At 44.7% G+C, this 17,232-nt stretch overlaps 3 protein-coding genes across 12 annotated transcripts in view; 1 reads left to right on the forward strand and 2 right to left on the reverse strand.

Moving 5' to 3' along the window:
• The window catches only part of LOC114873714 (protein tincar), a 36,160-nt gene extending 29,464 nt beyond the window's left edge, over positions 1 to 6,696 (forward strand). For all 6 annotated transcript variants that reach the window (XM_029182334.2, XM_029182332.2, XM_029182336.2 and 3 more), the window contains one exon: positions 81 to 6,696. In XM_029182334.2, the coding sequence (XP_029038167.2) occupies positions 81 to 1,262 (1,182 nt within the window). In that variant the 3' untranslated portion in view covers positions 1,263 to 6,696. The remainder of the gene's footprint in view (positions 1 to 80) is intronic.
• On the reverse strand, positions 6,695 to 14,797 carry LOC114873712 (probable sodium/potassium/calcium exchanger CG1090). Of its 5 annotated transcripts, XM_046286805.1 has the most exons (10): positions 14,437 to 14,797; positions 13,627 to 14,133; positions 12,290 to 12,658; positions 11,915 to 12,140; positions 11,575 to 11,687; positions 11,341 to 11,516; positions 11,018 to 11,247; positions 10,634 to 10,957; positions 10,333 to 10,566; positions 6,695 to 10,258 (listed from the first exon to the last, which is right to left on the reverse strand). In XM_046286805.1, exons 2-10 carry the CDS (start codon positions 13,648 to 13,650, stop codon positions 10,059 to 10,061), a joined length of 1,896 nt encoding a protein of 631 aa, XP_046142761.1. In that variant the 5' UTR covers positions 13,651 to 14,133; positions 14,437 to 14,797; the 3' UTR covers positions 6,695 to 10,058. The 5 variants fall into 5 exon arrangements, with proteins under 5 accessions (XP_046142761.1, XP_046142762.1, XP_046142764.1 ...); XM_046286806.1 differs by lacking the exon at positions 13,627 to 14,133; XM_046286808.1 differs by lacking the exons at positions 13,627 to 14,133; positions 14,437 to 14,797 and adding an exon at positions 13,370 to 13,614.
• A 662-nt stretch (positions 14,798 to 15,459) lies between these two features.
• Positions 15,460 to 16,899, reverse strand: LOC114873713 (tetratricopeptide repeat protein 1). The gene is made up of 4 exons (XM_029182331.2): positions 16,423 to 16,899; positions 16,169 to 16,345; positions 15,892 to 16,074; positions 15,460 to 15,816 (listed from the first exon to the last, which is right to left on the reverse strand). Exons 1-4 carry the CDS (start codon positions 16,714 to 16,716, stop codon positions 15,637 to 15,639), a joined length of 834 nt encoding a protein of 277 aa, XP_029038164.1. The 5' UTR covers positions 16,717 to 16,899; the 3' UTR covers positions 15,460 to 15,636.
• Between the last annotated feature and the right edge of the window lie 333 nt (positions 16,900 to 17,232).

The raw sequence follows: 17,232 nt of genomic DNA on the forward strand, positions 1-17,232 counted from the left end.
GCTAACAGCTAGACTAAAGATAAACGGATCGATAGATTTTCAGAATGGAAGTAAACGGAAAAAGTGGTGGTTCGTTTCAGACAAACGGAGGGCAAACGCCGCGATGCTTGCGTCGAGCAGACTCGGGGATGCCACACGAAGAACTGACACCACGTTCGGACTCTTCGAACTCTCCGCCGATGGATACCGTGACCGGTTGCGGTGGAGCAGGCTCGGTCACCGGGCACAGTAACACCAGTAGCCACAGCGAGACATCTTCGAGCGGTGTGCACAGTAACGCAAGCAACGCGAGCAATGCCAGCAACGGTAGCTGCCAGCGACGAGCGACCAGCGTGGACGATCTAACCGGGGAACAACGGAATTGCGAAGATTCGCGAGAACAATGGCGCAGTTGTTCCCTTCAACGAGGCGTGCAACCGCCTACCGGTCCCGGTACCGCCACCTTCTTATCGAACACCGGTCGAGCCGGGACCAGTCAAGCCTTCGCTTCGCCGCAGTACGCGAACCACGTGCCATTGTTTGTTAACTCGAACTCGAATTCCAGTTCGAACTCGAGCGCGAATTTAAACGCGAGTGTAAACGCGAACGTGAATGGAAACGCTAGCGCCAGCGAGGTGGTGAACGCGACCGGTGGTTGTCCGGCGGTTATCGTGGAAAATCCAAACGAGGCGACCGTGGTTATACGTCGCAAATTGTCGAGAACGAAGCTGACGGAACCGTTGAATCCTAACGAGGAACCGTTCGGTCGGTCCACCAATATGAGAATGGTGTCTTTCACGGAGAGCAACGATGTCCGCGTGCACACGGCATCCGCGACTCTTCCCCATTACCCGACCCAACCCGCGGTTACCTTCCCTCATTGCTCCACCATGCCTTTGCCTCACGGTTCCCACAGCATGGCAGGTTCGCACATGGCCGGCTCGAGCGGAAGCTGCGGTTCGGTACCGAGACACGCTTTCGTTCCGCCTCAGGTTCACGCGACCGTTCCCGCTCACACCACCCTACCCTCCCATCACAACGGTGTCAGACTTCTGCACCCTACCCCGCAAAGCAACCCTTTCGTCAAGAGATTCCCCCCTGTACAGATGCACGGGCAGCCCTGGGCTCTGCCCGGCGCCCTGCCCGGTCACCACACGTTTCCCCAAGCGCCGCAGAACAACGGCAAGCTGACAGCCGCCGCTCAAATCCGACAGACCGATCGAGACTCGGCCAACTTCTCCATGGCCAGCAGCGGCGACTCCGACACGTGTTTGCCTCATTGAATCGAACGCGCGGACCGTCAGCTTCGTCTATCTTTCACCGCTTTTCACTTCCCGCTACTCTATTCTTGCTCTCGCGGTTGCTTTTCGCGACACTCGATCGACGAGAATGCGCGCTTCTTCTCCGGATCTTTCGAAGACTGAAAAGGTTTCCGAAAGGGCTAGGAATTTCGTACCCTTTGCCCGACGCAACCCCCACTACATATCATATCCCTCGCGAATTCAAGCACCAAAGAGAAGAACGTCTGACGCGTTACGTTTTTATTTTTATTAATACCACTGTTCGTCAGCACCCAACTTCTCGGCAGTTCTTCCATATCAACGATCTGTAACGTGGTACAGGTTCGTCAATTGAAAAAGGAACCAAACGGATACGTTTGTGCGTCGACGATCTATATCCTAACGCTAACGTATATACATATATGTATACTTATAACCACACGTATTTAAAGAGAAAAAAAAATGTACGAGACTCGTCGCAAACATATCTTCCGCGAGTCGACGCTACAACTGTTCGCGCTTCTAACGATACCGTGTAAAGTATCTACCGATCTTTCGACACAGTGGAAACCTTTTCGCTCTTCGAAGTTCTACGCGTTACCGTGCTTTCGTTCAACGTCGCTCAACGGGTAGAACGGATCAAGCGAAGGCGAAGCGATGAGAATTGAAACGTAACTTTTCTTTGTAAATTTTCTTCGGACACCTATTGATCTTACTCGTTTCATTTCGTTTCGTTTCAACGAGACAAGTATCTTGGGAAACCTATTCGATCTTCGTCGTACGTCCTCTTAATTTTATTTATTTTTTAATGTATATTTATTTCTCCTTTCGTTTTGTAAATAGGATTGTCGTTTGAAGTTAAAAAACACGACAAAGAAGGAGAGAAGAGGAAACGAAAGAATGAATAAAGGATAGAGCGTAAGGGTTGGTCGCAAAGCGACCGGTTAACTAGTATTAATCTGTAGGCATGTAAGTTCGCGATGCGATTGGTCGCTGATTGTTAAAAAGCGTTCGAGAAAGAACGGGTTACTGCCATTGATACTCGCGCGGATCTTTGGATATCCATGATATTCGCTTAATTTCGTCGACTGCCACGTTCTCTCGTCCCGTTCCGCGAGCATTCGAGCGCTCGAAAAGCACCCGCTTTCTTCTCTTGCGATCCACCTCTGCGATCCATTGTCTGCGATATCCAAGCGAAATATCGCCTTTGCGTTTTCTTTCACGTTTGCGTTCGCGTTCTCGGCAATTTTATCTTCTAGACGGGATCGAAGGATACACGATCGGTAGGAGGAGATGCGCGGACGAACGATAACGTTCGCCACCTTAACGACGACTAAGGAATCGAAAGAGAAAAAAAAGAAAAAACGAATCTGTACAATATCGACGCAACGAGGATATTCTGTTCGTCGCGTGTATATCGAAAACGACCGTTCTTCCTTCCAAGATATAATGCGGATAACGAGATGTATTCGCGCGTACAAAGTGTTTCTAAATCGCGTTAGACAAGAGGCGACGCTGTTCTTAAGGTCATAATGCACCAATTAGCGAAAGACAGATTCGTCGATAGAAAGCAATTAGCAGTTTAGACTTCTTTACGTTTCTTTCTTTTCAACTAACGCGATCGCCTCTGAACAATACGTAGACGTCTGAAGACGTTTCGAACTAAACGGAGCTCAAGCAAATGCGACAAATTTATTTTTCACTACCTTGCGGTCGTTTCGAACGGAGAAAATCGAAACACTTTAACCCGGTGCGTACAAATGCGTTTCCCGTAGTATTTCCTAAAACAAAGACGGAATCGAGATCGCGATTCGCTGGAGCATCGAATGAAAACCGAACTTGTACAGCTGTCTTTTTATACGTGATCGTGCTCGTAGAAATTTAAATCGTATTTTTTACGCACTTTTTCGAAACGGACTCGGAATTCGAAACGTTCCCGTCGGATGTATCTCGTAGATCGGTTAGATTGTTAGACGGTCCGGTCCGTTTTGGCTTTCGAAACAAGACGGATACCCGCAGCTTTCTCGAGTTTTTCCTGTTTCCGATCGATTAACCGAATATATCGGCGATCGATCGGAACCCGCTACCGACGTAGCCTTATGGCTTTCGCGTTTCCGATCCGTCAGGACGCCTGGCGTCCTACCGACAGCTAGGATCGGAAGAGGAAAGCACGTTTCGGCCTCGCAGACGCCAACAGAATCGAACGCTTTTTCTATCGCAAGGAAACCTTCCTTTCCTCGATGCGAGCCAAACGAACATAGATATCCTTCATAGATATTTTCTTATTTTTTCACGAACGAATTAGCCCTCGTGGAAGTAATAGGACCGCGTGTAAGATATCGTCGCGAATAGTAGAAAAATCGGTGAAAGGAGTTTAGCGAACACGGAGTTGCTCGAACCTCGTAAAATCTTTGTTTGATGAGCGAAGAAATGCTTGAAACTTTTTATAATCCCCATCCCTCGTCCTCGGTAGGATCGGTTAGACAAATTTCTCCTCCGACAAATCGGAAAAGATTCAAATCTATTCTTCTAGGATCAGAAAGCATCGATACGGGTGCAGTTAAAGCTTTATGGTGTCGAGTTTCTCGATCGAAAGCTTAAATGAACCTGCAAACGATAAAGCTTTCACTGTATTTGAAAATATTTTTCCATGCGAAACACATTCGTACACGCGCCCAATCTAAACGCCTTCTTCTGAATGTGTCGATACGATATAAAACGTGCGATCGCGTTAATCTCGGTTTCGTCTTTGTGGGACAGATTATACCTAAGCGTAATTGTAAGAAAAGAAAACGCGTCGACGATCGAGTAGATAATTAATAAAAAGGGAACGAAACGACGATCGCGTTGCGATCGATGGAAAACATATCACGACGGAAGGACCACTCGTTACTTCGGTAACGTATCGTGCCGCGTGTAATGTAGAACGAGAGTAATTAGACGGTGTATCAATTTCGAGCGATGCAACGCGATTGATTTTTTTCATTTACGTTTCGTTCGACTTGCCATTTCGCGGGTATCATCGCGTTCGTTAACGGTCGTCGGCGTGCTCGTCATTATCATCGCTATCATCGACATCATCATCAACGGAGGAAGAGTGATAGAAGCAGAGGAAACACTGAGAACAATAACAACTGCAACAGCAATAGCAACGAAAGCGTAAGCAACAAAGTTTTGGAAGAAAAAGAAAAAGAAGACAACTCGGATCATATCGATGCTGCGACTCGCAGAAATATTTTTTTACCGTTTATCGTCAAGCGTCTTTGCTATTCTGTTCGTTTTAGATCCGGCTAGAAGCGAAATGCGCGCAAACCTGTACGGTCAGAAAGGTCCGAAGGGGGTAGTTTCCGCGAAAAGGATCGACAAGAATCTTGGGGATCATCGGGATGCTTCGGGGGTCAAAGAGTAAATGTGCGTACGTTTGCGTGTGAAAATGCGGGGTATGCGTGAATGAGCGTTTCATTCAACCCGTTCATCGTCGACGATCCCTCCGAAGGTTGTAAATAATTCAGAGCGGAATGATAATTCGTGGCCAAGGCGAGAGACAAAGAGCGAGGATATACGATGGAAGTAAGCGACGAAAGGCGCGAAAAAAAAAAAAAAATGAAACGGATATGTACGAATAATTGTATAAAGACTGATTAGACTAACCTTGGTATTTATTCTAATTCGCAGTTAAACGCTATCGCTTTGCGCGCTCTCGAATACTCACGGAGCTCGATACCAAAGCTATTCATTCCCATGGAAAAGCTTCCATTTTTCTCTTGTTCTTTGACTCGTAACATTTCCCACCCTCGACTCGACCCATTTTCGTCGGCGTCGCTCGCTCTTTATCTCCGGGTTCCACCGAAACTGCGTTATATCCCTATTTCTTTAACGCTTCATCGAAAAAAAGAAAGCAGTTTTCTTCTGTTTAATCGAAAATGTACATCGAATAAGAAAAGAACGTGGGGGAAAAGAAAATTCGGTGGAACGTGGTGTTTTTGCGTATCGTTCATGTCTTTTCTAATCGTTCCCCGTGATTAATGCTCCTGTTCCGCATTGTTGTTCCATACAAAACGCGATTCGTTCGGATACAGAGCAAAGAGAAAAAGAAAAATGGTATGCGCGATCATAACAGCGACATTATTATCGTCACAACGTATCAATATTATTCGACGCATCGTATAAGCAAGTAAACTAGATGTAAACTTTGTATATTCATTTACCAAGAGAATAAAGATAAATTATTCGAAAATAAAACAGCGGCCAAACGAAACGTGTATCTTCTATTCAATGATCGATAATCATCGACACGTCGATTATTATTGAAACGATCAAAAAGTTAGAAGAGCGGTGTGAAATAAAAATTGTTCTTTCCGATTTAATATTTCTTTTTTTCTTATATTAATAAATTGATCGGTATAACTCGTTCACCGCTCTTCTTATCCTCCCCAGCCTCAGTTACCCTTACCTTCTCAACAACTTTCTTAACAATTCATTCGTTCGTACATTTATATATTTATATTTATATTTATTTTATTTCCTTAGGACATTGGTAAAACAATTATTTACATAACGCTGTAATAATATACTATGACTAGACGTATTGACGCGTTAGGACTGTCTTGGAAGTATTTTTCTAACAACGAGAGAAACAATGTCAATGTCAACAGAGGGAGGCTCGGTTCGCGATTCTCCAGGAATTAATTACGTCCGAGTGCAATTTTGTCGCTTATCCACACGAAGAAAGTGGAAAAGCAGTGGGTTCGTTGTAAATGCGTTCTCTATCTTCGCTCGAGTCGTTCGTTGATCGTTTAAATCGTAATCCGTATCTACTAAATCTACTTTGTAACAGACGAAGATCGTGCTACGCGTTATTATGTCGTGTAAATTAACACGTAACGTGGTATAAAATGCTAGGCGATTCTATGCTTTCGATCGGGGCCGCTATTCTATACGGAACGCTTCATCCCTAAATTCATCCCTTTCCGATCGATATCGACCCTTAATTCCTGTAGAACGCGGCAATAACGTGGAACGCGCGAAGCGTTCGAAAATCGTGTGCGAGGTCTACGAAAATGTGACGCTGCCATTAACGTAGAAAAAACGACAAACGACCACAGATCGCTGGCTCGGACAAAGGGGAGGAAAAACCGCGTAAACGAAGTCATTTTCCAAACTGTACCCCGGACACACATCTATTCGCTGGGACAAGATACCGGCAGATACAGGGTGTTCGACAACAGATGGGTAAAATTTTAAGGGGCGATTCTAGGAATCAAGATAAGACGAAAATCAAGAATAGTGTTTGCGGCTTTGTTTTCCAGTAATTAACGTTTCAAAATTCGAGTAAAAAGCACCTGAAACGTCAGGTCAACGGGTTGCAGGTTTCAGGCGCTTTTTACTCGAATTTTTTAACGTTAATTACTGGAAAACAAAGCCGCAAACGCTATTTCGTTATTCTTGATTTTCGTTTTATTTTCATCCCTAGAATCACCCCTTAAAATTTTGCCCACCTGTTGTCGAACATGTATTCCCACGGGATGAACGATGCAGAGGCCAACTAAACGCACGACACGTATACTTATACATAACGTGTATACATAGATGAATACATGCGTAGGTGTATACGCGTGTACATGCGACGATATAAAATCTACGGTCATCAAGTGAACGATCCGAGTGAATCGGGCCGATTTCGACTAAACGACGCGTTATCGTCTCTTTATCAAGATGTTCTCTTCCCTTTTCGTTGATCGCTCGTTCGAAAATTGGCGGACGATAAATAGGTCCGAAGGACGGGTACGTGGATTTCGATACAACATATGGTATTGACTTTGATTCGTACGAGCTACGCGTATTAAGGGCACCCAACAATTGATCGCAGTTGCGCTAAAGAGTATTCTCACAGTCTAAAGATAATCTACCTAAGATAATATACGTATATAGATATATATACTACTAATTGATCGCGACAACGGCAGCCTTTTCGTCGATATATAATCACCAATTTTCGAACGTACTAATTGCTCGGACAAGAAACGCGTCGTTTCGTTCGTCCATCGACCGATCGCCTAATTTACAATAACGTTTTCGTTCAATCGCGGCTTATCCTCCACCCTTCCCTTTCTTTTTCCATTTCACGTATGTACACGCGTGTAATTGGAATCGATTCGGTCGATCGATCGATTCGAGCACCTCGTTACGCTACCAAGTACGTATCAATTCGCCTGAAGCGCTAACGATATAACGTAGTGAACAAACACGTTCGACAATCATAAAAATTTAAGCTTCTTATCTTACACTATTTTTATGTATACGTAACGTGTATGCACGGGTATGTGTGTGCGCACACGTGCCGCACCTTTGCTGCATATCTAACTGCATCGACAGGAGACGCGTGCGCGTACATATACATTGATGCGTAAAGTTTACGCTAAAACGTCTGCACAATCCTTTTTCGTTTCTTTGCCGCCTCGATTGTCGCGAAAATCGACTAGAGTACAGTGGACTCTGGTTATATCGCCGCAGACGCAGCTGTAGGGGGTGAAGATTCGTGATGCTTCCAAGCTTTCGTTTGGAAAAGGAGGAGAGATAAAAGTGTATCGTTTTCGTAGACTACTAGTGTGCTTGAAAAATTGCGTGAAGAACAAATTGCTCGCATGGCAATATAACTAGAGTCTACTGTATACGAAGCAGCATGGATCGCGATCGACGCGAGGCGACGGATCGCGGAATTTTCGAAACGAAACTACCCCTCGCTTATCGATCTCGAGGATCGCGCAGCGTAACACCTTGTAGATACTTTCATCGGATAAGGCTGCGTTAATTATTGTCTCTTTTGTTTATCGTTCGTGCTCGTTGAAGATTTAATTCGCGCATTCCTTTCAAGCTTCATCCTTTTCTCGACTTCCCCACGAACCGATCCTTCGACACTATTGCGCCTATCTTCTTCTCGATCCTTGCTCGTTGGTCCGTTCAACCACCGCATCGGGATCGCGGGAAATTATATTTTCTTATTTTCACGATTGTCCGTTCGATGCTTTACTCAACCGGCCGGCAATCGTTACTTCGTTTACAATTTTAGCCATCCGTTGCTCGAACAGAGACGACGGGCGAAATAAAATCAAGAAGAGGGAACGACGAGGAAGACGAAGAAGAAACGAATAAATTACTCTATAATTTACGATGTTTTTCGAAAGACGAGCTCGATACCGTAGAAAAATAAATTTCAATCGAACCGGATGGAAGTACGAAAGCGTTCGGGTCGTTTATAGTATTAATTATCTTTCGATGGCGATCGATAAGGCGCTTCTTTACGGAATTGCAGACTTATTTTTCGAATTAGCGAGAATTCAGGCCTTTCGTTCCTCCAAGCTATTTTCTCGCTATCGGAACGATCCTCGATGGTAAAATAATTTTCTAGAATAGAATACTTGGAAAATATTCTGGAGCTCGTTGGAAGAAAGGTGGAAACGAATGGAAGGACGAAAGCGAACGAACGAATGGAAGGACGAAAGCGAACGAACGAACGAACGAACACGCGGACGGACAAACGAGTCTATGCATAAATTTAAAGAAAATCGAAGAGACCGGTTCGTTGTCGTTGATCGCGGAAAACATTGTGCGTCCGTCGTATTCATAGCCAGCTACCCGCGTAACCGACCCTATTCCTAAACGTATCTACCTATTCGTTGCTGACTACGCGCGTCTAATCAGATAAAATACGTGTACGGCTCGAATACAGAGAGCGATGATCGCTAATGCTACAAACGAGCCAGGACGCGTGGCTTATCTTACGATACAATGCGAGGAGAATCGCGTTGAAAAAGTTTTACCGCGATAATTCCCTAATCGTGCGATTCATTTTAGCGAGAAAGACTTTCGACGAAACTCTAAAGGAGATAATTGGTGAGTATTTGTTTTATTCGTAAACTGCCCGATACGGTAGGGAACAACGGGGAAGAGTCGAACGAGCAGAAAGTATAAAAAAGTATAAAACGATGAAAGGAAGAAGAAAGTTTCTATACACGTGTATAATATATTATTTAAACTAGATTTAGGCGAACACAGCTACCCGTAACGTTTACGGCTACGGCTACGAGCTAGATTAATCGCGTTGGTCAACGAGAGTCGTATCGATCGCGTTTATTTTTTTATTATATCCGACCAGATCGAATCGCGCGATCGACGTTGCGATCTCTCTCTGCGTCCACGCTACATCGCCAAACGAACCCTTTACACCTTCGATCGTTCCTCTTAATACTGATTAATGTATTGTCCGTTTAAGCGATTCCAAATTCACGCACGCATACGGCGCGCATATTCAACGATTTACACCTTCTCGTTTTCTTTTTTTTTCTATTTTTTAATTTTGGAAGAAGACGTTCGATAACATCGATACCGCTGGAAGCGACAGTTTATCATTACGACGCGACGAGCACCGACGAAATTAATAGTGTCTTATCAACCTTCCCCCAACCCGGTTTATTCCCGCGTGAACGACAAAACCACGTCGCGTCGCGCCAGTTTATTATCCGGCCAGGCGCTTCAATTCCAAGGCAAAACGGTACGAATCGACCGCTTTTTCTCCTCGCTTTAGCTTTTCTGTATTTCTCGATTCCAATTCAAAGCAACGGTAGAATTTTCCAAGATAAAGAAACGAGGAAAAGGGATGAAGTAGGCTAGGACGAGAGTAAGAAGTAGGCTAGGTCGAGATAGAATAGGGACGGGGAGAAAGGGTGGAAGAAAAGCATCGCGTTTTATCGAACGAATACAACGCGTACCGATGAACACGTAACGTCGAGTCGCGTCCGTTTAAAAGGCGCTTTTGCATACGGGAGGATTCATCTCGCCGAAAACGTTTAACTCGTAAAGCGAGGCGAACACGATAAACACCAAGTACCAAAGCATCAATACCACTCCGTATCGTCGGTCCAACTTCCAGCCGTTCAAGTGGGTTGCCAGTACCAAGAATACCACCGTCGACAACAAAGACAACGTGGAATACGTCAAACCTGGTGGCGGAACAAAATCGGGAGAACAATACATTCAAGTACACGTACACTTACTCTCCTGTTTTTCAACTTACCTCGACTGGTGACGTTCACGTGCGAACCCGGCTGAATCATAGCCGTCTGGATGAACCAAGGAAGTCCCAGACAGACCAGTATATCGAACACGTTACTTCCGACCGCGTTGCTCACCGCCATGTCACCCAGGCCCTCCTTGATCACCGCCAACGAGGAGAGCGCGTCCGGCACGCTGACACCGGCCGCGACGAACGTCAAACCCATCACCGTGTCCGGTATACCTAGAGTACTGCCTACGAAACGAAAGAAGCAATTCAGATCTATCGAAGAAAGCTTCGGACAAAGAGGAAAGCCGCTAACCGATGATCGTGATCATCCACACCATGATGTAACTATAGAAACTGATCCAAACCATGGACACGCAGAACGTGAAGGGATACCAGTTTCGAAACTTCTCTTGTCGGCAATCGGGCATGGTGGCTCGACACAAGAAATGAATCGGATAAACCAAACCCCAGGTGAACAGAGACCATTGGCTTCCGTCGGTCGGCCTTTCCAACGGGGATACTTCGTTAGGATCCGGCTCTTTCGCTTTGTAATACTCCGGCTGTTTCCGGGTCGGAGGTTCGTTCGTTTCGGGACCACCCGGTGGTCCGGCTGCTCCTGCCGTTCCTCCTATTTCTCCTATGAGAATGGAATAATGATTCAGAGAAGATTTTGGAAAATCGTGGCTCCTTCGTTTACCTTCCTGCATTTTATCGAACTGATCCGTGACCGGCGAACTCGGACCCGTATAAGATAATCGATCCTCCTGTAACGATTTATAGCTAACCAGGGCGCTCTCTTCCGCAGGTTCGTCGTCCTTTGGCAAGAAGGGTATATCGTAAGATTTTGCCCAGCGTTCCAGTCTCGCGTTGAAAGAAAGCGCGACGCAGTAGACGCCGTACATGATCAACATGAAAAGAGACTCCGTCCTATAATATTGAAATCGTTATATTTTCTTGTATGTAAAAGGGTCTTCCCTCCGTATATGATTAAATAAATAAATATGCTTTTTTTTATCTTACCAAGATATCGATTCGTTGTAAATTGTACCGAGCATCACGAGTATCGAAACGGCGTAGAAGAAACAATCTCGACAGAGAGGCCACCAGTTCAATTTGGACGCCGTGGTGGTGCACAGCCCGCAGATGGAGATGACGAACATTATGTTGAACACCGCGCTACCGATCACTCCGCTCACCTGTCACGAACCATTACTAATTTCCTCCTGTTAATGAAATGAAAGAAGCTTCCCTTACCCCGATATCGTCCTTGGCGAAGAAGACGCCGATCACGACGGTCGCCAATTCCGGGGCCGAAGAACCGGCGGCCATGAAGGTTGCACCGGCGACATCCGGAGACAGTCGTAGTTCTGCGAGCAAATAAAATATCGACCATCGTTTCATATTTATAGATTTGAAAGATCGAGCGTGAGACACGCACGCGCTATAATGCGACAGACGTCAATCATCCGTCGCCCATCCGCGTCCCCCCTGTAAGGCGTTTTATTACGTTTCCATCAGCAGATGATATCGGAGTTTGCAAATATTTTTCGAATAAGAAAAACCGATCAGCTTCGAAGGGAGAACGTTCGTTTACCTTCGCAGATTCTGTCCAAACTGGAGACGAAGTAATCGTCGCAGACGATGGCCAGGCCAAGAAACGTGTAAACTGCGACTAGGATATGGATGATCAGTCCACCGTGTTTTCTAGCGTTTGGGCCCATTAAAGGTCGCGGAAACTGCTCGATGGCCGGTGGCGAACAATTTTCCCGTCGAGGTCTCCAAGTGGCGCGTTCGTATTTCATCGTGGTCGTCGTCGGCACCTAAAATCTCGAATAACGAATACCTCTTGTAGGCGCTACGGTTCAACTCAGCTCTCGCAACCGTTTCGTTCGAAAGAAAAAGCGGAAACAGCAGGATTTTCAGAAGAGGCGGAAGATATAAAAGGAAAATACCGCGTTCAGCGTCTCACCGTTGTTGTTCTTGGAACGTTCTTCAGTGAATGCAATCCCGCATCTTTCCCCCGTATTTCCTCTTGCGATTGTCCCTGCACCTTCCCCGATTTTCCTCGCGACGGCTTTTCTTCTGATTTCGACGGTTTCTCCGCCTTCGGTGGCTCGATATTCGTTTCCTCCGCGATCATTGGCAACTCCGAGGTAGATTCTACCGTCGAGTTGACCTCCTGCTCCGTGGTATCCGGATAGGAGACCGCTTCCTCGGTCACATTCTCCGATGTTACGTACTGGACCAGTACGTAGACGAGGAACAATCCTATACGCAGTGGCCATCGTTTGCGTCGCGAATTACGCAATTGGTTCCTCATCGTTCTCGACTGAAACAACTGTATTTACCGATTTTCATCGCGTCGTTAAAAATTCTACGAACGCGTGTACCGATCAATTTCTTTCTAATTAAATTCATACTTTCGTTAAGACAAGATGCGTTACGTAAGATTCATCGATATGCGAAATGTTTCGCGTCTCGCGTTTCAATGCCAAACGGCTTTACGTAGGATAAAATATAGAGGGAAGATTAAAATATGTTCATTCGGTGTCTGACAGTGTACACGCGCACACGCATTCACGTGCGCGAAACGCACGTGCAACTTTGCCTAATGTACGCGAAAATATTTGTACAGTTAATTATTCAGACCCACGTGTCTCTGAATACTTCGAGTACCAGGACCATTTCAATGATCCCTAGGAGAATATTTCGCGATCGGTTACGCCTTTGGAAGCCTCTAGTCTCGTCTCGTCTCGACCATCGTTGACCCCGAACGAGATACGCTTTGAATACGAACTTTGTTGCTGATACGATAAAAAAAGGCGAGAGATTATTGAATTTCGATCGAAAAGTATTACCTAGATTCGCCGTCGAAGCGTTGGTGCGGTCTATTGGAAGTAATTGCAAACGATATATAGGTGAATAGGTATTTCAAGTTGAAACACGCGAAACGATAATCAAGTTTCGAAGGGCGTTTCTTCGAGAAGAAAACGATCAAGATTAAAAGGCGACGGAGTTTCGTAGGAAATTTCTTTCTGCAAACACTTACGTCACGCAATCGAATGGTTACACCGATGCTCTACCCTGCGATTCGATAACTATACCCACCGAAACGAGGGTTCGAAGTAAATAAAATTACGTGGCGCGATTAGTGCGGGCGAGCGTAAAAGCGCGTGCATAGCAAAGTGGCAGTGAAAGTGACCCAATTCGAGGTTCCGAGCGATCGTTAAACGTCGACACGAGACCACGTACATATCGTACACGTACACGATTAAACTCGCCGCCCGGCTACGGATTACGGCTTACCCCTTTCTCCGATACGTTGCACATCGTTCGTCAGCGGATCGTACGACGGTACCGGTCGTAAGACACCGGTCCTCTAGACGCGGACACGAGAAAAGGCAAACGATTAGTCGGTAGGACCGAGCACTCGGTGTCGCGTTTACACCAGCCGAACGCGTGCGTGCAAACAACCCCCTTTCTAACGCGACGGAACGCGACCGGGCGACGACGAGTCGCCGTTCTTTCTCTGTCACTCTTCTCGACGATAACACTCGATCTATGTTATTTGTACTAGAACGTCGTAGCACACTGTCGCCGCGCGTCCTACTCGAATTATCGATTTACATAAAAGCTGTGGGTTACGGGTGCGTTGCGTTCTCGACGTGTTCGCGCGCCGCGTAGGCGTAGGCGGCGGCGGTAGCGGACTCCTCCTCCGCTTCTTCGTTAGCCAGCAGGCCTGCTTACTCAACCACCCTCGAGTTAATATCGCCTTCGCAACCCCTGCTACTCATCCTCGATCTTACGTTCGTTCTAGCTCCGAGATACATAGAAAAATTTGACGATATATAGAATACGATGTTCACCCTCATCCCTTACTATTTTTCTTTTTTAATTATTTTTACTTTCGACCGTCTTGCGTCCCGTTTCCCCTCCTCCTCTCTCTTTTATCTCCACCCTCTTTCGCTCGATTACTGTCCTTTCCCCTTTTCTTTGACCTTTACTTCCACCCTCTCCCTCGTTCAGAGGGTTTTCTATTTCACAAGAACAGACAGGACACCGCCTAATGTCGATACACGGTTCTCGCTTCAACGATCACTACTGCTATCTATGTACCTTCCATCGACCGATATACCCTTTATCGTTCGCCACTCGGCTGCGAGCGCCGTTCACCCCGTTTATGTGTTATTCGCGTACTACCCTCGGACCCACTGCCTCGCTCTCATCCTTTCCTCTTCTTCTCGCCATCCCCCTCTTCAGCCTACATACACACACGTACACTTATTCCTTTCCTTTTGTTCGCATCCCTCTGATACCAAGTATCGCGTGGATACGCGTGCGCGTCCCTGTTGGAATCTCGGTGATGGCAATACACGGTAATGTGTTTCGTCGAAACGAATTACAACTTGGGATTAGAGAATTCCCAGTTACAAAAAGAAAACGAACGAGACTGAGCTGGAAAAGGAGTGGCAAACTACCCCTATGATACGCGAGAAAAAATGTATAGAAATTATGGATATAAACTTATATTTTCATCGTGTCTTTTGTATTCCTTCGTATTTACTTAACATTTCCAACATATTTCATTTATGCGATTTAGAAAAATGCAAATTCGCCGAAATGCAATGTCCTACTGTTTCTTTTCTTACTAATTACAATTTACAAATTGCAATTACCATGGTTACATTAAATCAACGCAATACAACAAACGACACGCTTTCGTACATAAACTTATCGCACGCGCGGACAGACGCGTACGAAACAAGCAAATAATGTGAAGGGTATTATTGCGTGTACGAAAACGTAGAAAAGTACTTACCATTTACCGTTAATAACATTTGCATTTGATCAGTAGTTGCGATATTAAAGGCACGCACGAGGTATAGCCATGGACAGGGTATAGGATTCATCAATCGCGTAATGCTTTTATTTTTCTTGTCTCGAGCCTTGCCGAGCTTTACAGCCCCTTACCATTTTCCTATCACGTCCTACTGTATCGGTCGTGACAGGTCTTATCTCGCAGCGCTGTTGATGGTAAGAATTGAAATTAAAAAAACAACGATAAACGTTTGTTGTACGAAACAAAATTTTAACGTAAAAATGTATCGCATGGAAAGTATAAGCAAATAATCGAAATAATAATTGTACCAATCTCAATATCTCCGTCCAATAGCTATCGTCGTGACATTTTCATTTTTATTACAATTAACGAGCAGCACACAGCATTCCAGTAAAATTAACACAATTTATAAATATGTTCTGTGACACGCGTTCAAGTTCATCCCTCTGGAACGTATACCGATAATATTAAATCTATTAACTTTGATTCTGATTGAACTTTACAGAATAACCACCGCTATTTGGATCCTTTTGCAATTCGAAATTATTCGTGGAAAGTCCGAAAGGTTTCAAAACCATGTTTCCTAAGTCCTTCAGTTTTCCGAGCATTTCAGTTTTCAATTTTTCATTTCTTTCTTGGATCAATGGAGGTAATCTCTGGAAACGTTTAACGAACGATTAGCGTTTACGATAATTATTAATTAGAAAAGGATGTCATTTCGTCGCAATTACCCGAACTCCGTAATTTGCTTCCGTATGTGCTGGATCGAACGTTAGCACCTTCTTATAATCCTCTAGAGCTTCATCTAATTTTTCTGCTTCTTCGTACAACTGAGCTCTCCTAACATAGGCTTTCACATAACTTGGGTTCAATTCTATGGCCTTTGTGCAATCAGATATTGCTGATTCTTTATCCTATTTAAATTATAGAAGATTAATAATAGAACTTTATCTCCAAACTTCCAATTGGAATCTTGTTAATGATATTCCACCGATCAAATAACATTACCAGAGATTTAGACTTTGCAGCAGCTCTGTTGGCATACAAAATGGATCTTTCTTTGTCATATGCTAAGGGACAAGTCTGCAATCCTTGTGTATACATAGATATCGCCTCTGTATAATCTCCCTTTTTGAAAAAATCATTTCCTTTGTTTTTCAATTGCTCAGCCTCCTCTTTGAGAAGCTGGAAAGGCATGCAAGATTAGTGTTAGGTGTACATGCAGGTAGGTACACGCAAATGTGAGTTATAAGTATACAAACTTCTTTTTCGCTTTCAGAAAGTCCAACTTCTCTATCTTTTAACAACTCCTCGTCGACAAAATCATTTGGAACTTCGTGTTTATCGGTTGTTTTGTGTTCGACATCGTTGTCACTGTCGTCTGTGACAAGTTTACAAGGATCGTCCGCTAAATTGCTATTGTTCACTATTGACTTTGCATTACTGTCTTTTGATGCGGAGTTTTCATCTACCTTGATACAAGAACCTTCTAGATCTTTCGTGAGCTCCTCTATGATCTGTTCGTTTGTTTTTAAGTTTTCGGATTTAGTGTCCATCGCAGTAGCGTCTTTTTATCTCGATGACTTTACACTTTGTTTAAACATATACAACTCAGTTCCTTAAGGTTATACTAGCTACATCATCGCACGCATCGAGAGCAGACGACTGAAATTATCTGTCAACGACCGTTGCCAGAAATAAGGCGAAAATGGCTGCATGCATCCTTCGGTGAATCAGCGACTACAGATAAAAGAAGACCAGACATGGCTTTGTTCTCGAGGGATCATGATTTTCAGGGGTCCCAAAGACCCCAGATGAAATTAGATCTATCTGCAGAGAGCACAGATAGTATGATAATCGTGCCTGTTTTACCAGCCCCATGTTTCGAGAAATCAATCGATAACTTGTCGAGTAGTTTGAGTCTTTTTTGAAAAGAAGACGCCAATTTCAATATTGTCTAACTTTTTGACGATTTGGGTAAAATAAGGTGAACTCCGAATTCCGTATCGGTAAAACAGGCCATGTTTGATCGAAAATCAAGCTGAACAGAAACTGATTTAAGCGTCACCTGA

This window comes from Osmia bicornis, chromosome 8, assembly GCF_907164935.1.
Source record: "Osmia bicornis bicornis chromosome 8, iOsmBic2.1, whole genome shotgun sequence".
In the NCBI taxonomy this organism is placed as follows: Eukaryota; Metazoa; Arthropoda; class Insecta; order Hymenoptera; family Megachilidae; genus Osmia; species Osmia bicornis.